General features: G+C 43.6%; 1 protein-coding gene and 1 long non-coding RNA gene across 5 annotated transcripts; one reads left to right on the plus strand and one right to left on the minus strand.

Moving 5' to 3' along the window:
• Nucleotides 1-1841: 1841 nt before the first annotated feature.
• Nucleotides 1842-16576, minus strand: LOC124256278. Its single transcript, XR_006892866.1, has 3 exons — nucleotides 16547-16576; nucleotides 3438-3439; nucleotides 1842-1956 (listed from the first exon to the last, which is right to left on the minus strand). It is a non-coding gene; the product is annotated as an uncharacterized LOC124256278 (long non-coding RNA).
• On the plus strand, nucleotides 6950-25989 carry LOC124256275 (cationic amino acid transporter 4-like). Of its 4 annotated transcripts, none has more exons than XM_046690247.1 (7): nucleotides 6953-7195; nucleotides 13936-14161; nucleotides 15328-15498; nucleotides 17654-18852; nucleotides 20696-20807; nucleotides 23283-23360; nucleotides 25072-25989. In XM_046690247.1, the coding sequence occupies exons 2-7, from the start codon at nucleotides 13969-13971 to the stop codon at nucleotides 25113-25115; spliced, it is 1797 nt and encodes a 598-aa protein (XP_046546203.1). In that variant the 5' UTR covers nucleotides 6953-7195; nucleotides 13936-13968; the 3' UTR covers nucleotides 25116-25989. The 4 variants fall into 4 exon arrangements, 3 of the variants coding, with proteins under 3 accessions (XP_046546203.1, XP_046546201.1, XP_046546202.1); XM_046690245.1 differs by having other exon boundaries at nucleotides 6957-7195; nucleotides 23283-23441; XM_046690246.1 differs by lacking the exon at nucleotides 6953-7195 and adding an exon at nucleotides 10035-10207 and having other exon boundaries at nucleotides 23283-23441.

Genomic DNA, 25989 nt, shown 5'->3' on the forward strand with positions numbered 1-25989 from the left:
AGCGTTTGAGTTTAGTCTGTGAGTGGAGCATGTGAGGTAAGCTTGTTTATGGACCATGTGAGGTAAGCCTGTGTGTGGAGCATGTGAGGTACGCCTGTGTGTGGAGCATGTGAGAGGCAAATCTGTGAGTGGAGCATGTGAGGTAAGCCTGTGTGTGGAGCATGTGATGTAAGCCTGTGTGTGGAACATGTGAGGTAAGCCTGTGTGCGGAACATGTGAGTTAAGCCTGTGTGTCGAGCATGTGAGGTATGCCTGTGTGTGGAGCGTTTGAGTTAAGCCTGTGTGTGGAGCATGTGAGTTAAGCCTGTGTGTGAAGCATGCGAGGTGAGCCTGTGTGTGGAGCATGTGAGCTAAGCCTGTGTGTGGAGCATGTGAGGTACGACTGTGTGTGGAGCATGTGAGGTAAGCCTGTGTGTGAGCATGTGAAGCCTGTGCCTGTGTGTGGAGCATGTGAGGCATGTGGAGCATGTGAGGCAAATCTGTGAGTGGAGCATGTGAGGTAAGCCTGTGTGTGGAGCATGTGAGGTGAGCCTGTGTGTGGAGCATGTGAGGTAAGCCTGTGTGCGGAACATGTGAGGTACGCCTGTGTGTGGAGCATGTGAGCTACGCCTGTTTGTGGAACATGTGAGCTAAGCCTGTGTGTGGAACATATGAGGTACGCCTGTGTGTGGAGCATGTGAGGTACGCCTGTGTGTGGAGCATGTGAGGTAAGTCTGTTTGTGGAGCATGTGAGGTAATCCTGTGTGGAACATGTGAGGTACGCCTGTGTGGAGCGTGTGAGGTGAGAATCTGTGTGGAGCATGTGAGGTGAGTCTGTGTGTGGAGCATGTGAGGTAAGTTTGTGTGTGGAGCATGTGAGGTAAGTTTGTGTGTGGAGCATGTGAGGTAAGTCTGTGTGTGGAGCATGTGAGGTAAGTTTGTGTGTGGAACATGTGAGGTAAGTGTGTTTGGAACATGTGATGTAGGCCTGTGTGTAGAGCATGTGAGGTAAGTCTGTGTGTCGAGCATGTCAGGTAAACCTGTGTGTGGAGCATGTGAGGTAGGCCTGTGTGTGGAGCATGTGAGGTACATCTGTGTGGAGCATGTGAGGTAAGCCTGTGTGTGGAGCATATGAGGTAAGCCTGTGTGTGGAGCGTGCGAGGTAAGCCTGTGTGTGGAGCATGTGAGGTACACCTGTGTGGAGCATGTGAGGTAAGCCTGTGTGTGGAGCATGTGAGCTACGCCTGTGTGTGGAGCATGTGAGGTAAGCCTGTGTGTGGAACATGTGACGTCATCCTGTGTGTTGAACATGTGAGGTACGCCTGTGTGGGGAAGCATATGTGGAAGCCTGTGTTGGAAGCCTGTGTGATGACCCTGTGAGGTAAGCCTGTGTTGGAAGCCTGTGTGGTGACCCTGTGAGGGAAGCCTTTGTTGGAAGCCTGTGTGGTGACCCTGTGAGGGAAGCCTGTGTTGGAAGCCGAATGGGAAGCCTGCTTCAGATCGAGAATGAACAGTCAATCGTCACGCATATGGCGCTGAGTAGTCGAGAATTTAGTTCCAGACATATCTGCATATTCGAACTCTTATTACCGAATAGCGTCGCCTTACACATCTTGGCCACCCGACGCACTTACCGATGTATCGATTTTCGACGACGAAATAGTGATGATGACGATGCCCATACTCCCTTGATCCTACTACTTAGAATATTTATTACAATTGTGATAAAAACCGAAAGGCTTTCTTTCCCAAAGAGTAACCAACATGTACTTTGAGGGCCTCTGCAGGTCGGAAACTCACTAAAGATCCATGCTTGTCGTAGGAGGCGACTAACGGGATCGGGTGGTCAGGATCGCTGCCTTTGGTGAAACATGTCATCGTATCCAAATTGCGTAGATCGATGCTCACGCTGTTGATCACTGGTTTGTCTGTTCCAGACTCGATTATTTACAGACAGACGCATATAGCCTGAATATTCTCGACGGCGTATAACCTGTTTTCCCTGTTCTTGATTATTGACGACGTTCCGTGATACAGCTGGGATAGTGTTGGCAACATTCACACACTCACACACAATCGGATTCGTCATTTACGATGGAAAGAACTTCACATGTTAAACGTCCAGGCATAGGCGTTATTCCGAGTGAGTAGGGTGTATCGCTGCTATGAACACAATTCCAGTCATGCCACGGCGTGTCTGCGAAAAGTGGGATGAAAACCCGATGTAGGTCTACCACGTTGACCACTGTGGTGAAACACCCAAACAAATCTGTCCAAAATAGGATCCGAATATCACCCATACCAGGATATCCACAGATACAGCGTTTTATATAATAAAAAACAAAAATGAAACATACAACTTTATGGATGACAACTTCTTATTTATTGCATAGAGCGACGTCTCGACGTAGATTCTTAAATCATTATCAAGCTATTGAGTCACCACCTCCTGGAATGCCGATGAGTGAGTTTGGTTTTACGCCGCTTTTAGCAATATTCCAGCAACATCACGGCGGGGGACACCAGAAAAGGGCTTCACACAATTTACCCATGTGGGGATTCGAACCCGGGTCCTCGGCGTGACGAGCCAACGCTTTAACCACTAGGCTAATGCCGATGAAACAATTATTACAAAACAAGTTTGTTTCAAGTGAATAAATGTCTGAACACGCAGGTATATGTTACTGTGTAAGTCTCCATACTTGCAGGGGCGGTGGGGTTGTCTAGTGATTAAAGCGTGCGCTCGTCACGCCGAAGACCCGGGTTCGATTCCCCACATGGGTACAATGTGTAAAACCCATTTCTGGTGTCCCCCGCCGTGATATTGCTGGAATATTGCTAAATCGGCGTAAAACTAAACTCACTCCCGATTAGCTGAACTCATTGACCAATGCATGCTGTCGACAAACTAAGACTAGTACTTTATTTCTAGCGAATAATCAGGCTTTTCTGTAATGAGACAGCAGGAGAGAGTGATCGAGCTTCCAAAATGCGCACAAATAATTCCATTATATATTGAAGGATGACCCTGGAATAATCGGTTACCAGTAGCAAAAACAGCTGGCGTTAAAGTACATCTATATCGCCTGGGGGCTGTTGTAATTTCCTCCCGCGATTGGTAATCAACAGTTGTTGTATATAGGAAGACTGATGATGTATATATGTATGTATGTATGTGTGTGTGTGTGTGTGTGTGTGTGTGTGTGTGTGTGTATGTATGTATGTATGTATGTATGTATGTATGTATGTATGTATGTATGTATGTATGTATGTATGTATGTATGTATGATCTGCTCACGATGGCGGTTTATGCAGATGTGGGACAATATTTCCAGTGATTGGGCACCTTGCTTGTCATTTTTAATCACTGTGTTGTGAAAGGTGAGCCAAGCCTTGCTTTAATGTAGCGTCAGTTGTCAGTGAGGATATCACAGCAACGGCCTTGCCTCAGTGTGAACGCCTCATCTGAAACTCATGCCGCCCATAATATCAATATCAACACGCGTGTGGTCATGCTGTCTGTTCCGTCAATAAAGTTTCGTGTCCACATGGATATTTGGTGCTGTCTGATCTGCCAATACAGATACTTGTCACCATGGCCACGTCATCCTGCCTGGTCTGGCAACGCAGACATGGCTCTATATTGATGTTTATTTGGTCATTTCAGTCTCGCTGCTCTGTGAATACATAATTACTTGGCCACGTTATTCTAGTTGCAGTATAGCGCCATGTCTTGTTGGCCTGTCAACATGTGGCATGCACTCGAGGTGGCATTCTCTAACATAGGACACTGCCAACAGTTTAGAATGCTAGTTATGGCATTCTACGACGTTTAGTTGCCCACGTCATTCTGCCTGGTCTGTCAACGTAGAGGACTTGCACTCTTTTGTGATTACTTGGCAGGTGATTGAACCATGAAACTCATATGTAAGAAACGACCGGTTTGACAAGCTGTTGTGAAATCGAAATCCCACAAACTGTGTTTCAGTGTTAATGTGTTAAATTATCCATATTTTCCTGTGTTTCCATCTGTCGCCTAAATTAAATTCCGCATAAAATATTATATAAAGTTGTCTTTTCTCATTTCTTACCTCCGCTGTGGAAATCCATGCCTCATTGTGTTGATAAGTAATCTTATCCCTGTATACATCAGCTTGATCTTTCATGTATTTTTAGTGAAAAAACGAAACAAAGCGACTCGATCCGCATAGTATATCAACTTAAATACTTTAGCTTCAAGTGACAAAATGTTAAAATTTATTGAAATACACAATGTGTGAAAAACATTACTTATAATACCCTATATTCATATAGGCCAAGTGTGTGTGTGGGTGGTGGTGGGGGTGATGATGATGATGATGATGATTTTATATGGGGTCCACCATTTTGTTCTGGCGAGGTGTGTGTGTGTGTGTGTGGGGGTGGTTGGGGAGGGGTCAGCAATTTTGTCCTTCAATTTATTAAAATAATAGTCGTGTTAAATATTGTTTTGAAGAGTATATTCCAGTAATATCCCGGTGTGTCATATGCGAAGGAAAACAAACTTGAAGTCCAGACTCGGAACTGGAAAGCTCGAACGCTCATGGGTGCCATTAGCTGGAACACTCCAGGGTGTTGGTGGATAGGTCGTGGGTGCTGTTGTACAAAACAAACTTAGCGCTAATACGATATTAAATCCATGTTAAGGTATGGGAATTACGGTCACCTTAGCGCTAAGATCGCTTTGTACAACGGTACGCTGGTATTTTTATCATAAAACTGATATATAATACCCTGAAAGCTCGAGGATGGGAAGGATGAAGTCAGCAATCTTTGTGTAAGATCACACGTTTGAGGATACCAAAGAGACAGGCCATCAACTCAAGCTTTGGACCCCTCTGTTGTTTTCTGGGTTGAGGGTCTGTCAACAAATCGCTACCGCGTCACATCTCAAAGTTCGTACTTGCTGTTACCCTGGTGCTAGAGGAGGATCGAACTGTTACAGGCCAGCTTGGAGTCAGTTTACTGGTGCTAGAGGTGGATCGTCACAGGCCAGCCTGGAGTCAGTTTACTGGTGCTAGAGGTGGATCGAACTGTTACAGGCCAGCCTGGAGTCAGTTTACTGGTGCTAGAGGTGGATTGAACTGTCACAGGCCAGCCTGGAGTCAGTTTACTGGTGCTAGAGGTGGATCGAACTGTTACATGCCAGCTTGGAGTCAGTTTACTTGTGCTAGAGGAGGATCGAATTGTCACAGGCCAGCCTGGAGTCAGTTCACTGGTGCTAGAGGTGGATCGAACTGTTACATGCCAGCTTGGAGTCAGTTTACGGGTGCTAGAGGAGGATCGAATTGTCACAGGCCAGCCTGGAGTCAGTTTACTGGTGCTAGAGGTGGATCGAACGGTTACAGGCCAGCCTGGACTCAGTTTACTGGTGCTAGAGGTGGATCGAACTGTTACAGGCCAGCCTGGAGTCAGTTTACTGGTGCTAGAGGAGGATCGAACTGTTACAGGCCAGCTTGGAGTCAGTTTACTGGTGCTAGAGGAGGATCGAACTGTTACAGGCCAGCCTGGAGTCAGTTTACTGGTGCTAGAGGTGGATCGAACTGTTACAGGCCAGCCTGGAGTCAGTTTATTGGTGCTAGAGGTGGATCGAACTGTTACAGGCCAGCTTGGAGTCAGTTTACTGGTGCTAGAGGAGGATTGAATTGTCACAGGCCAGCCTGGAGTCAGTTTACTAAGTCTGGAAGGAATATTCATGTTAAATTGATGATACTATCTGTCAGAACTGCTACATGTATTTTATGGCCGCTTCTGACATTTAGGTGTAAAGCAATGCATACCAGCAGACATTCGTCACAGTTGGACCATCCGTTCAACAGTCTTTTTTTTATGTGTTTCTTATCTCCAGCCTCAACCTGCTTGAGGACAGGCAAGCAAAACACATGTATAATGGAACAAATGTTATTCATTATTTGTGAATTTGATTGTGTTTCTGACGTAGATGAAGTCGCTTTGATTCGAAAGCTCGTCTGTAATAGATGTAGATATAGAAAGGTCAAGCTGGCTACTACACGGGTGTGCAAGTGTAAGAGTAATTCTTTTCATAAACATCAGGGCATAAATTACCACAGCCGCAATGACAGGGCAAGTTTTAATGTTGTTTCACGTCGTAATGTGAAGCAGGCTGGCGTGAGATGGGAAGGACGCATGTATATCCAGTACCTGCCAACATGTCAGTGCTTCGTGATGTAGTGACGCTCACTGGCAGTAATAGAGATTCTATATGTGCATGGAAAGGAACTGTCAAACAGAATGACAACATTTGCCACATCTACAACCAGAGGTAAAACGGTGGCAATGCTGTTATGAAACTGACACATAAAAATAACATGCATGTGACTGAATACCTCGAAGGCGACATAAAGGGAGATAACTCCTCATGCACTACGCGTCTCTTATCATCCGTGACATCTGTGATTTGTGTGTTGTGCAACGCCGCACAATATTCCAGCTATAAGATGGCGGTCCCGACAGAATCGAACCTGCACCAGTCAATGCAGACATACTGGCATAATGAGCATCGATCTATGCAACTGGGATACGATGACATGCTTCGTCCAAGTCAGCGAGCCCGATCACCCAACACGACAAGCTTAGCAATGTGAGAAAGACCATATGTGATTGGTAATGGAATTCGCCCGATACCAGAAAGGGCTCCGGCCATTTCTCAATTTAAAATATGCTCACATTGGGGAAATAATGCAACGTGTTTAGTTTGAAATTATTTCTTGAGAGAGAGAGAGAGAGAGCGAGAGAGAGAGAGAGAGAGAGAGAGAGAGAGAGAGAGAGAGAGAGAGAGAGAGAGAGAGAGAGAGAGAGAGAGAGAGAGAGAGAGAGAGAGAGAGAGGGTGTACTGTACATGTACTGCAATGCCTTACAGGTAGGGGCAGATATATATGAGAGAGAGATCTATTCGGGACAGCAAGCTTGAACCAGCACGACAGCTTGGTAGCTGGCGTCAGTCAACCCAGTCACGATTGACCGCGTCTGACCCCCACACTGAAATAGACTCGTCCAGTCAATAATACGTCAACAGTACACGGAAGACTCACTGTCAACAAACATACCGTGTCAAAGGTCAAAGAAGGCACAAATATGCTGTTATTACGGTGAATATTCTTTCCTAGATCATCTGCAAACCGTTAACGCCGTGTTCACTGTACCTAGCTTGTACAAGGTAAGTTTGAATCAAGTGCTTCTATTTCGATTATTTAATAGGGCACATTCTTCTGCGGTGGCTGTTCCATTGCCTTGCCACGTGGCCAAGGTAGTCACCTCGTCATACCGTAACACCAAACGTCACAGCGGTTTTCTTTTGTTGTAATAGCGAGGTACATTTGACATGAGCGATAGCGGTAAAATCGTGAGGTTGAGACATGAAGTCAGGTAAATATGCACAGCAGATAATCTATTTAAAAGTTGTGTGTGCGGTCGAGCAAGGCCGCTATCAAGGACACGGTGACACAGACCTTGTCGTGACAAGACTCCCGAACGCAATGTTGTACATACGTATTACATGATATTCTCAGTGGTACTTATCTTCCGAATATAGAGCGACAACGTCTATGAATATTCCCAAATGCCACGTAGGTTAACCACAGACTGTCGCTGTGAATGCTTGTTATTTTCCATATGCAGAGCCTAATTCTACTTGCCTGTGACTACAACAAGATACACCGGACTGGTTTAGTGTAGGGCTGTTTGGCTTGTACGTGTACATTACCCACTACTAGATGACAGTCCTATAATACAGCTTATGGTTGCAAATCGGATGTACCTTAATTACCGCCAGTACTGTGACAGTTGTAGGAGTCCTCGCTTAAACACCTGGGCATATTATGCATTTCAGACATGCTCCATCCCAACGTTTATTAGTAAAGGTGATATCACAACAAATCCCATGTGTGAATAAACTACCCACGTTTAATAACGTTTAATAAAGCCCCCTTTTTCAATCGAGAATCGGAGATTGTTCCGTACTCGGCGTTTATTCGAGAATATACAGTAATAGTGAGTGAGTGAGTAAGTTAAAATTTAACGTCACATCGGCAATATCTCAGCCATATCGTGACGAGAACAATTTAATTGATATCAATATAAGAAACAATAAATTGAGAATATAAAAACCTGTCAGCGAAGGACAGTAAAACTACTAGAATGTCACAGCTCTTAATTTAAAACTAGCACACTATCATAAAAATATATCACTATACACTACAACACAATATAAAAACAGGTTATTGATCGCCAACAACTGAAGGTAGATCACCATACCAGGGACCATGGGGACTTACATTGCTTTTGCTACCTGCATGGACCCTAGTTGGACTTACACCATCCCTTCAGCCATTGGCGTTGATGCTGAGATTTAGCCATACATTAAAAACACAAAAATACTACGATTAAAAACCTGGTACACTTCAACTGACTCGAAATATTTTGGGACTTACGTACTACAGTAATAGGGTAGAACGGTCCTATATTGCGTGGCTCCATATTTGCAAATAATCAACAAACTGTACTACATGTTGTAATCATTCGATCATTATCGGTGTTGAACGTACCGTATTTGCTCCGTAAGTGCCCGGCGCTTATTTCTTCAACAGACTTCCATAACCGGCGCTTAGTAGAGGAAGTACGGTATGTGTGGAAGGATGACGTCAGTGAAACATCACCCCTGGTAACATATACACATACGACTGGGTCTCTTTAACTTACTTGTGGATAGGACAAGACTTAGTGATGGTGAGGCGGTGGTGGTGTGATAGAGAGTCGCAATGTCAGACAGACTGCGGCCATTGCTCATGTTATCAACCACTGGTTTTATGACCACACCCGTAAGTTCACTGACTGCGTAATAATTAATTTCTTGAAAGGTATTTAGAAGTTACACGATCATAAATCCATGGCCCGTGTTATGGATAACAACTTCCTTTTTACTTGTCCATAACATGTGTCATGTATTCATGCGTATAAATACATTAACGGTCTTTAACTCTTCCGTCACGTATTTGCGTGTGCGTGTGCAAGTTTCAAATTGTTGTACTGATATAGTTATGTACATGCTGACAGTATCCCACCTATACTTCACGTACAATGGCCACTCCTATATAATTGCCTGTGAAGCTGTCCTGACACCGGGTGTCCCACACATGTCATACTTGTCATTTTCAAAATAATGTCTTATCCTCTTTGCGAACACCTGGTATAATCACTAATTTTCAGTGATCCTCTAGAATGGAATATATAACCGAGGCAGGTGAATATAAAATATAACTGGCTGACCATTATGTACTTCCACATAGTCGAACTGACTGCTTCAAGATCAGACGAAAAGGTCGTCAGCTATCTATTCCTATTGAGCAGCTGCAATGTATTACTTCACGTAATCTGTTTCGATTGCTATCTTTCAAATAGGTAGTTATGAACAAACGGAAAAAAAAGAAAAATATATATATCTTTGTCTAAACATTAATACAGGATAGGGGGCAGTGTGGTAGCCTAGTGGTTAAAGCGTCGACTCGTCATGCCGAAGACCCGGGTTCGAATCCCCACATGGGTACAATGTGTAAATCCCATTTCTGGTGTCCCCTGCCGTGATGTTGCTGGAATATTGCTAAAAAGTGGGTAAAACCAAACTCACTCAGTCAGTAATACAGGATAGATAAATATGCCTGTTTGAAATGAAAGTGTAATATATGTGTAGCTTGTTTCCTTGTGTCTGTATTGAAATAAGTAATTTAAACTCATTTCTAAATATTATTTCACACCGATAGTGGGAATAGTGGGCTTCTGTAGTATTGATTCTGTCATGAAATACTCATTGTTTATGTGTGTATCGTCAGTGTATGTATCTATGTCAGAAACTGATATCTCCTGTGTACAAATAGGTATATAGCAGTATCCCGCAGTTTGGATCATACATGGCGATACTGTTATGTTTGCAGGATATCATAGCACAGCTGTTCGCTGATCGATACGAGCAAATCACTTGTTGCTGAACCTGCAATGCAATAATAATTCATATTGACTATGTCGATATTCATTGTGTTTATTCGACAAAAGATAGTTTTGCAAGTGTTTCTGACTTGGTATATTCATTAACTTGGTGGAGGTACCGACGGCCCACTTACCTCAGGCACTACAATTTGCTGTCCACAGTTACCTACCTTGGGCCCGGCAGATACAAGTGAGTTAATACTGATTACTGGTTTGAATTCCGGTTCGATACGTGAGCACATTATGATTGTGCGTTTCATCAAAGTGGGCAGCATCTCGGAAATTTTAGACGGACACAAATTCATAAACTGATTTCATTGTTCAAAGCATACAGTCTACAATGACTCATATATTAGTACAGGATAACAACTGTATTGATCATGCAGAGATGTTTCACATTGTGAATGCCTTGTAATATCCATGTAATAGTAATAGTCCGCTTATATGGCGCTCATATCCAGGCACATTGCCTGCTCACAGCGCTACGTACATTACTATCCCCGGTCATAGGACACGATCGTACTTTTCGATACGTTTTCAACCCCCTGGGGATCATACAGCCACGCTGCCTGTTCGTCGCAATGAACTAAACACTCACATTGCCAGCACATTCTCACGGGTACCCATGTTACAGCTGGGTGAACTGAGACAATGTGGATCTAAGTCTCTTGTCCAAGGATACTACGCAAATGTGCCCACCACGGGACCCGAACTAAGGTGACTCTACCAGGGATCGAACACGGGCCTTCAGCGTGATAGGCAGACGCCACATACTGCACTATTGCGCTCCACAAAGCCCGAGTTTAGATCTTGAACGGGTGCAGAAAAGACACCTGAATCCTTTTCCCCTCATCCGGTTTACGTGCACAAGTGTATTTCGTTCAGCAGCTGATGTCCAGTTCTTAAATCATATTATCGATATATGTTAATAGAGTCAATAAGTAGTGTCACACATCTGTCGGCAGTGTGCGCATAATTAATAGATTTTAGATGTGAATTCAGAAATTCTTTAAGAGGACAATAATTGCCTACAGCGTCTGGTGCACAATAATCTATTTCAATATCACCATGCAATTTCCTTTATCAGCAGATAGGCGTGTGTGCGTATGAGTGTGTGTGTGTGCATGTCTCCCTCTTTCCCTCCCCCACTCGCTCGCTCTCTCTCTCTCCCTCCCTCCCTCTCTCTCTCACTCATTCGCTCTCTCCCCAACCCTCTCTCTCTCTCTTCCAATCTATGTGTGCGTCTGTGTGTGTGCCTGTGTGTATCGTTCATTGCATAATTATTATAGAATGGCGCACTCCGGTAGGCTTATTCCGAGATTTTCGTAATACGAAGTGGTTGCACTTAAGAAGTGTTCCAGCAAAATCTGTCCATAATCCCTCACACACAATCGGATGAGAAGCACGCTTAGCCGACGGTCGCTACAGAAAATATGTTCATGGTTTGTTTACCTGTAAACACGCACAGAACACTCAACAGGGACGGATCAAGCGTCCAGGCGGGACCAGGCGTGGATGAGATTTACTACCGAGATCTTGTAGCATTTAGGCCATCACAGTTATACAACTATCGAAGTTAAAATATAGACATTTCGTGTCCTCTTACCGAATTGTGAAAGTGGAAAAAGTCATGAGTGCAACCAGGTACTTGGTTTGAGCATGTTCACAAATATGTGTATTCTTCTTGAATACATTCCCGACAATTAATTACATGTATTGTCAACGTGAGTGAGTGAGTGAGTGAGGTTTTACGCCGCCTTTAGCAATATTACAATACTATTACGGCGTGGGACACCAGAAACGGGCTTAATACTCATCGTATCCACATACATGTGGGGAATCGAACCCGGGTCTTCGGCGTGATGAGCGAACGCTTTAACCACCCAACCGCCCCAATTAATGTCAAAACACAGGGAATTTGAAAAGAAACAATTTGATACAAGCACAACATTGTTCAACAATATATTATACTACCATGTTACATTGCCGGTGAAAGTTGTAATAGGGTAATGCTAGTTGGTATTTGCCAGGCAGTGCCCGGAAGACAAGGGAAGTGACTTCACACCAGGTTTTGTCCAGGTGAGTCTGAATTGGATACTCAAATAGGTCACCGTGACATACGCTGTCTAGCAAAGATGTAAATACTGGCAATCTGATATTTATGGTTGAGCGAAGACGCAGTTACCAGTGTAGGTTTTTTAGCCAGCGAGGACGTGCTATGTAAGGACGTGATGAGGCTCGAATTACAGCTGTTGTATAGCTTACATTACCAACTGCTGTACACGTCAGAGGATTAATCTTGAACTTCAGGGAATGTCTGGGGAGAAGGTACGTATTGTTTAAAGTTACACCGTGAAACCACTGTTTCAAGCGAACATTTTAATGCATAATTCGTTCGCCATTAAATCATACACAACCGCGCATTTTGCAAGGCTTTTAACACCTGCAGTACAGATGATACAAACGAACCTACTAACCATGCCATCTGGTATGTAACGAATTCTCCGTGTCCGATATATTCCGTCCGCCTGTGTGTGTTATGTCCTCTGGCTATATAACCGAACTTAACCACAGATCATTTTGTATTAAATGTCAGTCGGTAAAATGCAAGCGCGGCATGGATAGATATGTATATCGCGTTGTGTTGTGTCATATGCCACACCGTTCTCCTATAACTGCTGGTATGAATATTATAGTCACGCAAGCTGTTATTTTGTTATGGGATTCAGTTCAGGTTTTAGAACATCAGTATCGACGTATGTATGTATTTTTTCTGAATATACCAACATCTTGAATGTTGCATGTTTATATGCCACGTTGAAAGCATCTATGTGATAAAATATATCAAAGCATTTAATGATTTCTAGTAATGTTGAGTTCTTCGTTAACAAATGGGGCGGTGGGGTAGCCTAGTGGTTAAGGCGTTCGCTCGTCACGCTGAAGACCCGGGTTCTATTTCCCATATGGGTACATTGTGTGAAGCCCATTTCTGGTGTCCCCCGCCGTGATATTGCTGGAATATTGCTAAAAGCGGCGTAAAACCATACTGACCCACTCACTCGTTAACAGATCCAGTGGATTCTGGGCAGACTTTGTATTCTGCCTCATGTTAATGATAAAAGCGAGATAAAATGTGGATCAGATGTTTATAATGTTGGATCCTGGAGCGTGTAACTGTGTGACGTTTATACTTACTCATGCCATCGGGGATGCTTGCCTTGTTCTGACTCGATGGTGTTCACGTACATGTACCGAGGGATAACCGCGGCGTACATAACACTCAGTCACTCTCTGAGTTCCTTTGATATTGTGTGGGTGTCATCCTGCCCGTTGGTGTCGCAGTATTGAGTTAAATTGGAGCCTACGAGTATAGACTACGTAATAATAATAATAATGTGTCCATTTATATAGCGCCAAACTCCACACTAGGTATGCTCATAGCGCTAACAATCAAGGCACAGCACATTATTACCCCGGATAACCCAAGCTGCCTGTTAAGCGCTAGAAGGTTATAGTCATATGATTTTTTTCCACCGGGTACCCATTTTCCTGCTGGGTGAACAGAGACAATTTTGAACAAACTCACTTGCCTAAGGTGAGACCACATGTGTCACATGTGCTTCGTTGTGGGGCAGGACTCAAGTCCTAGAAACTCTCAGGAGTCAAGCTCATGTTCATGCTCCTCGAGCAGCTGTGAGACGTTAACGCCCTCAGAAGCTCAATACGTAATGGCAACCATGGCAACCGAAATGCCTGATTAGTAAAATTCCAATATTAATATCGAACTACATATGTTGCATGGAAAAATATGAATATCGTCACTAAGGCCTAATTTCAAATATAGCAGTTAGAAAAGAATGATATTTAACCAACGCCAGTGGCAGTACATGTGATTACAAGAAAATACACATTGTACAGGATGCGGAAATAACAAATCCGTCAACGTGAGCAATGGGGGGTGCGAAGGACAGGTTGTGGTTCCTGTTGAACCGGATGAAGAAGAAAAAGGTAATCTCCGAGCACGACCACAGTACGGAGCTGAAGCGATGTCTCACGACCACCCACCTCACCTTCATGGGCGTGGGCTGCACGGTGGGGGTGGGAATATATGTACTGGTGGGCGTGGCAGCTAAAGAATATGCAGGTGAGGCATTACCTGATGTAAGTCTAGAATGTCGTTAGCACTTGCAATTGCAAGTTAATCATTCACTTCTAGTTCAAATGGGGAATTCCGCTATTTCAAATTTGGAAATGCCCTTCATATTTCTACTTTTCTGTAAAACCTTTCGAATGCTTTACTAAGACTGTTGTGACCTTCATAAAACAACGTTCAAGCCAGAGTCGCAAGCCAGTCAATAAAGAACACTGCGAGATGATGTAATTCAGATGAACGCCAAAGGCAGGAACTGTGGAATATTACTCGATATATAGGAGGAGTTGACCAACTCAAACCAGAAACCCACTGCCTTGTCTCACGGCGCCATTGATTGTTTTTGTCAGTCTGAATCTCAATACTTGTGTGTAAATGTGAAACAGATGAGACAACTTCACTTGTGTCCTTTATTCGTCGTTCAGGCGGGTAAATCAGTGAAATGGGATTGGATATGATACAGTAACTGTAAATTGCCTATTGTGTAAACCTTATAGACAAAATACATTTGTATGTCTCTGCCGATCCGAGCAGAAATTCTGCATCACCTCAGGCTTTCCTGCCACATCAACCTGACATATCGTGTTATGCCTGAAGGTCACGTGTTAGCAAGACCACACCAATGCAGGCTGTAGACGATTAACCACATGCATGCTTGTGCGGCTTTCACAGAAAGAGTGTTAGTCATGGCGTGACTAGGGGATACACGTGCGGCGTTATTCGCCGCCGTTATACACACAAGCCAATCCTTATCCTCGGCTCTTTATATATGCCATATTTACCTCAACAAATATACAGGAACGGTAATTTTTTTTATCAGTTTTACGAACTTCATGTGTGTAGCTTTACTTATTTACATATTACCTATTTGGCTATCGTTAACCCAAAATGATGACTGCATTTAGAACAACATACACACATGTGAAGTCCCTTGAAGTAAATTGTTCATGTGTCTGCAATATTTGGTGAAATGTGTGACTTAGCATAATAAAGTCTTTCCATTGTAAAACAAACATGGCACGGCACTGTGAAAAATGAAATGAAATACACCAACTGTGTATTGAATAAACGATAAAAGAACAACTCGAACGCTTGTCACGAAGTTGGGTCTACAATTTAGAAGAATCCCTGACTGACCAATGTGCCTCTTTACCCCCCAGGACCAGGTGTGTTGCTGTCCTTCCTCATGGCCGGTTTAGTGACCGTCATAAACGCTATTTGTTTCGCGGAGTTCGGCGCAAGGATACCCAAGACTGGTGCAACATATACCTACGTCTACGAGAGTGCCTCCGAGCTGCTGGCCTTCCTTGTGGGCTGGATGACTCTCGTGGGTAGGTACACGCACCTTGAGGGAGACGTCTGTATGTTTGTTGTTTAACGCCGACATTCCAGTTTTATATAAATAATCGAGTCTGGACCAGACAATCCAGTGATCAATAGCATGAGCATCGATCTACTCAATTGGGAAACATTGACTTCTGTCATCCAAGTCAACGAGCCTGACCACCTGACTTGGCAGGTTATTGAAGACCAATTCAAACCCGAATCTGTACTGGTCGAGGAGAAGGGGATGGTGTAGGATAGGGGAGGTTCCGAGGTAGATAGGATGGGGGAAGGGCCGGATAGGACAGAAGAATGGCCCGGTCGTGTCAGGCCCTTACGTCTTTTACGTACACCCAAAACCTTGATATCGAATTCAGGACAAGCCCTGAATATTTTGTTAATTCTATACCCGATGTCCTGAGTTTCACCACTAGTGTGGACATAATCCCTCAATCACGTCCGCGTTTTTACACATCCAGCTCCTGTATAATGACACCTTTCAACACATGCAGTAACCGTCAATGACACACTCGGCTCATCGAACGTAACTTTGAGGTGGAATGAATTGTGCGTTGTACTGGAACACTCATGAAACGTGGCAGGGGATCACGTCATGCACGTATAACAACATCACACGTCAACCTCTGTCTATGTGGGCATACATTCTTCATGCTCTCTAATTTCACAGTCTGTATTTTGTTTTCGGTCTGCATGAAACAGCACAGCTGGTTTGGAAAGTCTATCCATTATTTTATATATCTCGTCACAGCTGCTCTCACGGCTGATATCGATTGTGCTTTGAACTATAGACAATCTGATGACTGAACCCGCTTAAATAATGAAGAACCCATGAAGATCCGGGTTAGAATTGGTCTTCAGTATCTCATGCTTGTCGTAAGAGGCAACTAACATGATTGGGTGGTCAGGCTCGCTGACTTGCTTGACACATGTCATTGTATCCCAATTGCGTAGATCGATGCTCATGCTGTTGATCACTGGATTGTCTGGTCCAAACTGGATTATTTAGAGACCGCCACCTTATAGCTGGAATATTACTGAGTGCGGCGTTAAACAACACCCAGCCAACCAATTGTGGTCAACCAAATGTTGTAGACAGCTATAGAACTGTATCGTTGATATCTATTGCATGAGGTTTTGGTTCACATAATATTACCGAGCCTGATGTCTGGGTTCACTCACTCACCCTCAGTTCCCCTTTTACTTTCACTGCCTTAGGTCTCAGTTCACTTCCTCACTCTATGGTCTCGGATCACTTCCCAAAGCTTAGGGCTGGCTTCACGTCCCAACCTGTCAGTCTGGGTTCATTACCTCACCCGTAGGTCTGGCTTCACGTCCCAACCTGTCAGCCTGGGTTCATTACCTCACCCGTAGGTCTGGCTTCACGTCCCAACCTGTAAGTCTGGGTTCATTACCTCACCCGTAGGTCTGGCTTCACGTCCCAACCTGTAGGTCTGGGTTCATTACCTCACCCGTAGGTCTGGCTACACGTCCCAACCTGTAAGTCTGGGTTCATTACCTCACCCGTAGGTCTGGTTACACGTTCAAACCTGTAAGTGTGGTTTCATTACCCCATCTTTAGCTTCCTGTTCACGTCCCAAATCTGAAGTCTGGGATTACATCATCATCCATACAGCTCATCTACCTCAGCCTTTGGTCTGGGTTCACATCCTAACTCATAAGCCTGGATTCATGTCCTCACCCATAGGTCTGGGTTCACTACCTTACCATTTGTTTTGGGTTCAGTTGCTCACCCTCAGTTCCCCTTTCACTCCCCGACCTTCGGTCTGGGTTCATTTCCTCACCCTCAGGTCTTGGTTCATTTAGTCCTATAGGTAAACTGTTTGATGACAATGATATTTTAGACAGTATTGTATTGTATCATACAACCAAACTTTCTTACACGCAATAGTTTTACGGCAATATGCCGGCTTGATACATAGTTCAATTATATGACACCGCTTTGGACCAGGCAAACTAGTTACCGGAATTATGAGCAACGCCCCACATAGTGTGACCAGCTTATCAACGGATTTGCCCTGTGTATCAAATACCGGTTGCTGGAGATCAATTCTTAACCGTAATCCCTACGCCGGTGAATACTGACTCAACTGCATGTACTATACATATTTCCTGTTTCTCTAGGTTACATCACAAGTGGCGCCATTGCAGCTAGAGCCTGGAGTGGCTATCTCGACTCGCTCTTCAATAACTACATCCACGAATCCACAGTCCATACTCTCGGCAAGGTCACACTCGGACCGCCATTTAGCGAAAGTCTGGACTTCCTGGCATGCGCATATGAGATCGTGGTGATCGTAATTATCTCCCTTGGAGTCCAAGCCTCTGCTTTCATCAGCACAGTGTTGGCGGGTGTGTCGGTGTGTGTGTTGCTGTTTGTCACCATCATGGGTCTGGTTATCGGCGACTACAGGAACATCACCAACACCGAACATGGGGGATTCTTGCCGTTTGGCATCGGAGGGGTAATGGCGGGGACTGCAGCCTGCTTCTACGCATTTCAAGGCTTCAACATCATCTGTATGTCAGCAGAAGAGTGCAAGACGCCTGGGAAATCCATCCCAAGAGCAATATTCTCAGAATTACTGATTGTAACCCTGCTGTACGTAGGGTCATCCTGTGGACTCATCCTCCTCGTACCGTACTCCAAAATTGACATTCGGGCACCTCTTCCATCTGCGTTCGCTTACAAGCATATAGAGTGGGCGAAATACGTGGTCAGTATAGGCCCGACGTTAGGTATCAGCAACCTTAATATCTTAAACCTATATAACATATCACGACATGTATACTGCATGTCGAGTGACGGACTGTTCATGAAGGCCTTCCTGAAGGTGAACAGAACCACCAAGGTGCCTGTCAGGGCCGCAGTGGTCATGGGGCTCCTGGTATCTCTATTCGCCCTTCTCTTCGACATTTCCAACCTTGTCAGCTTCAACGTCATATCTATATTTCTAAGTTTTGTTATATCAAACGGAATTCTATTACTTAGTAGGAGAGAGGAACGAAGTACTAGTTCAGAGGATGCAGAAAACCGAAATGTTAGAACGGACGAACGACCCCTACTGTCGAGTGATGGACGAGTAAGTGAACCCAGAACAGGGTTTAGTGGCTTAGCGGACAGGATAGGGTTGCTGTATCTCGTGTGTCTTGTAGTGTTCACATCTCTGGGTCTGGGACTTCAGCTTGTCAGTGGTATTGACGACCTCCTCCACGGGCGTGTGTTGGCGTTCGTGTGTCTAGGACTTCTACTAGGGCTATTAGTCTTCCTGTCCGTGCTGATGTCAACGCAAACCGGGTCGGCTAAGCACAACGGCTTCAGTGTAAGTACTGCACACTCTCCAATTAGTGAGTGAGTTTAGGTTTACGCCACTTTTAGCATTATTCCAGCAATATCACGGCAGGAAACACCAGAAATATTCTTCACACATTGTACCAATTGGTCTACGGCTTGACAAGCGAACGCGTTATCCACTAGCCTACCCCGCTGTCCCTCTCGAGTCAACATGACCCGCATGACCGTTGTCATTCAAATCTGGATCAAGGACTTCTAGGTCTACATGTACATGTCCTTTAACAAGGACTAATCTAGACACACCTTAATAATTGTTATTGACACCTGGTGTTAATATATAAGGTGTAAAGACAACCCCATTGTATAAGGTTAACTTGGGTTAACATGAGATGTTTAGGTCATTTACAAATGTTCAAAACCCGTGAAGATCCGGGTTAAAATTGATCTTCAGCAACCCATGCTTGTCGTAAGAGGCGATCGGGATCGGACGGTCAGGCTCGCTGACTTGGTTGAAACATGACGTGGAATTCCAATTGCATAAATCGATGCTCATGTTGTTGATCACTGGATTGGCTGGACCAGACTCGATTATTTGCAGACCACCGCCATATAGCTGTGATATGCCGAGTGTGGCGTTAAACAACCAGCCAACCAACCAACAAATGTTCAAAATGTACATAAGGAGAGGGACAACACAGGACAGAACAACAACGGAGGCAGTTTTTGGTCAACAAATTTGTCTCCATTATGACCTTTGGTCGGTGAACAAAAACTGCGCTAGTTAACATCGGAAGACCAGTTTATCAGATGATCACCCCAGACAATTGATTGACGCACTCTCACTGTGTTATATCATGTGTGTAACATATGGGGTATGTTGTAAATCTCTCTAAATCTACACTTACTGTCACGAGGGGAAAATACCTCAATGATAGCTAACTCAAACGTGTTATTTGTGACAGTGTTGTTCTCAAGTTATGGCTACATACCAATCCAATGTGATGAGTGTTCACTCCTGAAATCAGCAACGACAGTTGACATTGAACAAACCATGATGTTAATTGGTCGGTGAACAAAAAACTGCGCTAGTTAACATCGGAAGACCAGTTTATCAGATGATCACCCCAGACAATTGATTGACGCATTATTTTTGTTAAAATGTGTATGTTTATCTCACTGTGTTATATCATGTGTGTAACATATGGGGTATGTTGTTAATCTATCTAAATATACATGTTCTGTCACGAGGGAAAAATACCTAAATGATAGCTTACTCAAACGTGTTATTTGTGACAGTGTTGTTCTCAAGTTATGGCTACATACCAATCCGCGAAGTGTTCAGCAACGACAGCTGACATTGAATACCTCGTGCATTCAGGTGCTCAGAACATACTGGAGTAATGTCATATTTGAACAATAGTTGTGTTACCACAACAACGACGACGACTTGATACAAGAGGTCACGCAGTGAGCGTCAAAGTGCTTTACTTCAATCTTTTATAAACTTAAACGCTTTGTGCCATTGCGTGACAGCTTGGCGTCCACGCAAGAGAAACTACGCTCGTCCCTGTTATTGTGTTGGTGGAGGTGATGCTGTTACTACATTGTTAATGCAAAATATACAACAACGGTCACGAAATGCAAAATATACAACAACCAAAATGACAATGGTCATGACTTGCATCCCCAAGCCGTAGTCCCCTGGTTTGGGTTCAAATCCCAGATTTGTCATGATTTATTCTGTAATGGTCTGAGGACCTTACTCGTGCTCATAGGTTTCATCAACGTCGTAAACGTCAACGACCCGCGTCTTATCTACTACGGCTCAAATAAGTGCAGTTTTCACTCACTCTACAATGTTCTTTAAACAGATGCCGCTGGTGCCTTATCTTCCAGTCCTGTCCATCGTCATCAACATCGTGCTGTTGGCGGCGGCGGCCAACGTCACGGGGGTCATCGGCTACGTCATCCTTGTTGCTCTGGGTATGTCACTGATAACAGAACTCGAAACCTCACATACATGTCTGAGATTGACATTTGTGTGTTCAGATTTACGGCCGTTCATGAGCAGGTTGATACGCGAGAGACACGTGAAGACCCGGCTTTGATTTGGTCTTCAGCAATCCATACTTGTCGTAAATGGCGACTAACGGGATCGGGTGGTCAGGCTCGTTGACTTGGTTGACACATGTCATCGTATCCCAGTTGAGTAGATCGATGCTCATGTTGCTGATCACTGGATAGTTTGTTCCAGACTCGATTAGTTAAGGTCGCCATAAACCTGGAATATGGGAGTGTGGCGTTAAACAAAGGAGAGGCTAGAAGTACTAGAAGTACTAGTCAGTCAGTCTCAATATGAAGTGGTTGATACAGTTTACGGTTTGTGAATATGCGAAGGACAAGCGTCAACATAATTATATGCAAAGTGTGCAGTTTACCAGAACATCATCACCTGTTTATGTACACATCAAATCCAATATCCCCCTTCACTCTCACTTGGTTTATCAACGCTAATCTATGTGTGTTGGTGTTGACAATACAACGCGGACAAAAGTGGTCAAGTCGTGTGAAACGGCGTCATTCTCCGTGAAGATTTAGGTCCCTTCAGCAGACAGACAACTTTGATGGTGGGTTTGATTAATGATTCTCCCCGATTATGTTTCCAGGTGTGTCAGCATTATTCCTTCCTTGTATCAATAACGTAAACGTCTTATTCCTGCATCACTCCTGACTTTCATCCCCCATGAAGCTGACTCGCCGTATTATATACTAACCTCACTCTCACACTCACTCACACAGCCACTGATACACCCACCCACCAACTCACCCACCCACCCACTCAGACCTATAGTATGACCAGAAATTTTTGAGAATTTTAGGAATATGTTTAATTGAATTTCTAGTATAAACAACCTTGACCAGCTATCAAGTGCTTGGTTTCATTCAGAGACACAACTCCGACAACTCCGTTAATCCTTTTTCATTAGTTTGTGTACAGTTATCCCCCTTTGTTTACTTGCTAGCAGACGACATTTTCAGTGATCCGATCAGTATGGATGATTTAGAGAAGAGGAAGTTGATTTTAGAGTATTATAACAAGGACATCAGATCAGCTAAAGTGATTTCAAGTAGAACAGGCATCCCTTTGTCCACTGTTTATCGTGTTTTGAAAAATATTGCAAATGGATATGGCATTGAGCACCAGGGAGGCGCAGGTAGGCCCAGATAATTGACTGTCGGTGACAGGAGGCGGCTTAGTATTCCTGTTTCTAAAAACAAACGAAGTAGTTTAGAAAACTTAAGGCTGGATATGATTGATAGAGGAACTGTGTCTGGCTGTAAGGAGACAATTAGAACTGAGCTGCATGCAATGGGTTAGCAGAAAAGTCGAGGAATTCCATCACCGATCATGAAACCTGAACAAAAGGAGCGAAGGTTGAACTGGTGCCTACAGCATAGAAATATTAACTGGGACAATGTGATTTTCTCAGATGAAAGTTCTGTGTGGCTGTTTCCTAATACACTGAACTTCTGGACCAAACAAACTGAAAAACCTTTGTATCAGCGCCCAAAGTACAGTCCGAAATTTAACGTGTGGGGTGGCATATCTGTGTTAGGGGCAACGCCCCTCTGTGTATTTGAATGGAATAGGAACAGTGAGCGGTACACAGATATTCTCGAGGGACATATATTTCCATCTGCTCACGTGTTCTATGGAAAGTTGTGGATTTTCCAGCAGGACAACGACCCAAAACATCGCTCAAAGCTTTCACAGGCCTCGTTTCGGACCCAAAATATGACATAAGATCTAAATCCAATCGAATCTTTGGGGACTTAAGAAGGAAAGTGTCAATAAGAAAAATCTGACAAAATATTGCTGAAATGAAAGAAGAGGTGGTCTCGATATTGGGACATCATGGACAACGACTTTCTAACTTCTTTGATCAGTAGTATGCCCCGCCGCATTAAAGCCTGCATTGCTGTACATGGTGACTTGACAAACTACTAACTGTTCACCTGTCTTTGAATCTGGGGTTATGTTATGCTCATATTCACATTTAATACGTGAGTAATGAGTGATAATAATATAAAAAACTTACAATCTTTAAATTCTCAATAATTTCTGGTTGTACTGTGTACATCACCTCATGCGTTTCGCCCACATCAAGCTAACACACTAACTCGCGGCATCACCTCGGCGTTCCAACCAACATCAAGTTCACATTCTGTGATACAGCGTGAATACTGCTCACCAAAAGTCACTCCCTCATACACACTTATCAACTGCAAGTAACCAATCTATATAAGTACTATATACCTTGTCAGGTCTGCTCATTGATGCCTACCAATATTAAATGTATCGGTAATACCTTCACTATTACAACAGAGCCAGCACTCACTAACCCACAGTATGTGCTATCACTGAAGGGTGTTGAGTTTGATATATTGTCTCTCCAGGTTTTGGGATATATGTGGCGTTAGTTCTGTTCTCCACTACATCCAGCGGACAGAACTCCTCCTCCAGCGTCGTTGAAGGTAAGCATGAGGAGGAGACGTCGTTGATGAACGCTCAGGACGACGACGACTACGACTAATGTGACTGCTTGTCATCGGGGTGTGAGTATGGGCTTGGTTTGCATAAAATCGCTGCAGTATGAACGGACGTACTTACCTACTTCAGGTTCAAGGCCGTAGTTCCACTTCATTCATGCATGCATGTACTAACCTACGTTAAAATTCACGGCAATGACTCCACAGCGTGTATGCATGAAAGTACTAACTTACTATACGGTGAAAGAACATGCATGTATTAAAGTACTAAACTACTACAGTGTTCGCGGATATGATTCCACTGTATGCATGCATAAAAAGAAATAACATATATTAGGGTCCACGGGCTTGATTCCACTGCATGTAAACATAAAAGGACTAACCTACTTTATGATTCACGGGCATCATTCCACTTCATGCATGCATAAAGGCACTTACCTACTTTAGGATTCAAGGGCATAATTCCGCTACATGCATGCAATAAAGGACTAATGTACATGTATTTCGAAAACAGTTTTGTTCTAATTGCCTCTGGAAGACTTCTCGTTTCGTGCTGTTTACTCAGCTATCAGTAATAACGGAACCCTACTCAGGCGGCCCTCGCATACTAGTGATTTAGCCAGGACACAGGTGCTTGATTCCCATGTACTCTATCCACAACACTCCCTGTAATTACACTCTTCACAAAAGGATGTGAGTACAGTATTTATTCCCAGATTATCATTATGAACATCATCCATGTGGTGGTTGGTCGCTAAAACTTTCTTAATTAGCCTGTGCAGCTGTGACATAACCGAAACCCTATGATCACGTCATTAAACTAACGGGCACAGTATTACACTGAATCTTTTGTTCAACTAACGCCTCCAGATTTCTTTCAACCACTGCATCTGTGACATATGTCCACGCTTTGCTGCATGGTGACATATTGCCAATAACGTCTACCCCATGATGCATTTTCTGTGATACATTGTCAGTAAATGTACATGATAGCTGACATGTAGCTGTTACAGTGTACTGGCCATTGCAATAAACTGTGTAATGTACTGGAACACTCACTTTCCTCCTGCCATCTGCTGTATGTCTGCAAGCATGTAATGTAATGCAGATGTTCTACTGGTTAATTAGCGTGGCAATAACTACCGAGGCACCGTTCCATCTAATTAAATCTGAAATCTCATTGCAGTCAGTGATTCGAAAGATACGTGTTTGCAATGTACACTTTTATGTACATAAATGTGAATTTATCGATTGGCATGTATGTGACTGACAGTTTCTAATATTTAATCAAACAGACACTGGAACTGTCCATGTTCAGGAAGTTCATGTAGTGTACGGCGGTCACCAGTTCCTTGTTACACAGGACACATAAGTCAATGTGTGATCGTCAGTCCATCCATTGTGATGGCACTTCATTTGAACGTCACCTGTACTGCACGATATAATTTGTTCCCACTGATTTTACGATTAAGCTTTTTTGATGCTTTATAAATACTATCCATTCACATTTTGAAAACCGAAAGTAGATGTGCACTCTTTCGAGAAAAGGTGACCATGTCCTGTAGCATCGCTGACACCTTCCACTTTTTAAAAACGGTGTATAGAAGGAAACACAATCGAGTCGTAGTTATATATATGATTTGTATCAGTTATTCTGTGTTCTGTTTCTTGTCAAACAGTAATATTACCTTTTCAGATTGGATCGGGGTTGGCAAGAAGTCGAGGGAACATTTGATGTGATCGTGCAAATGGAATGGCTGGGCGCTCTAAATGGTTACTGTCCTTGTCATGACTTGTCCAGGAGCTTGATCTAAACGAAGGCTGTTGTTTGTTTGTTATTCAACACCCTACTCGGCGGTATGACGTCGGTCTGTAACTGTATATGTCTTGACCAGCGGTCATTTAAATTATATGTCAACGTATCTTGCCACAAATATGATATTTGAGATTACACTTTGTCAGTAAAGTACAGATTCTAGTACTTTTGTTGAGTTGAGAACCCACATCATGCCGTCGGATAATGAGAAATGACTATTCGGATGTGCTGAGACCTAAGAACACTACTGTATATGGTGAAATGTGTAATGTGTTTGGTGTTAGTAATGAGACCTGTTCCAGAGATTGCTCAATTATAAGTCCTCCAGCTTGTTCACCGTCCTGTTCACACTTTCTGTCAATTATCAGAATATTTAGCACCTCCAACTCTCCCGTCAAGTGTGGCTGCAATACTGTTGATCTCACGTACAATTGTAATCTACCCTCCATAACACCGTCGTGAAAATGGGGCAGAGTTGTAACTGCAGCGTTCATTTTTATCCTCCTGAATATATGGCAGCAGTATTGTCAAAAACGTTTTATCATGTTCATTAGAATATCTTCATGATATTTTCGATGAATTTTGTCGATGTACATTTTAAGCGTGCTCATCAGAATAGCTTGACAATATGGCTGCAATGTTGTGTATGTGACGTACGGTTTTAGGTAACATGTCAGGGTGGGCACAGTTGTAGGGCTTGGTTCGTTATGTGAAGCAGTATCATGAATGTGAATTCGCTGCGTACAGATCTGTACATATTCCTTATAATTGTAACAATAAATTATTCTTTGACGATGA

This window comes from Haliotis rubra, unplaced genomic scaffold, assembly GCF_003918875.1.
Source record: "Haliotis rubra isolate DU_JTF1 unplaced genomic scaffold, ASM391887v1 Scf622, whole genome shotgun sequence".
Taxonomy (NCBI): domain Eukaryota; kingdom Metazoa; phylum Mollusca; class Gastropoda; order Lepetellida; family Haliotidae; genus Haliotis; species Haliotis rubra.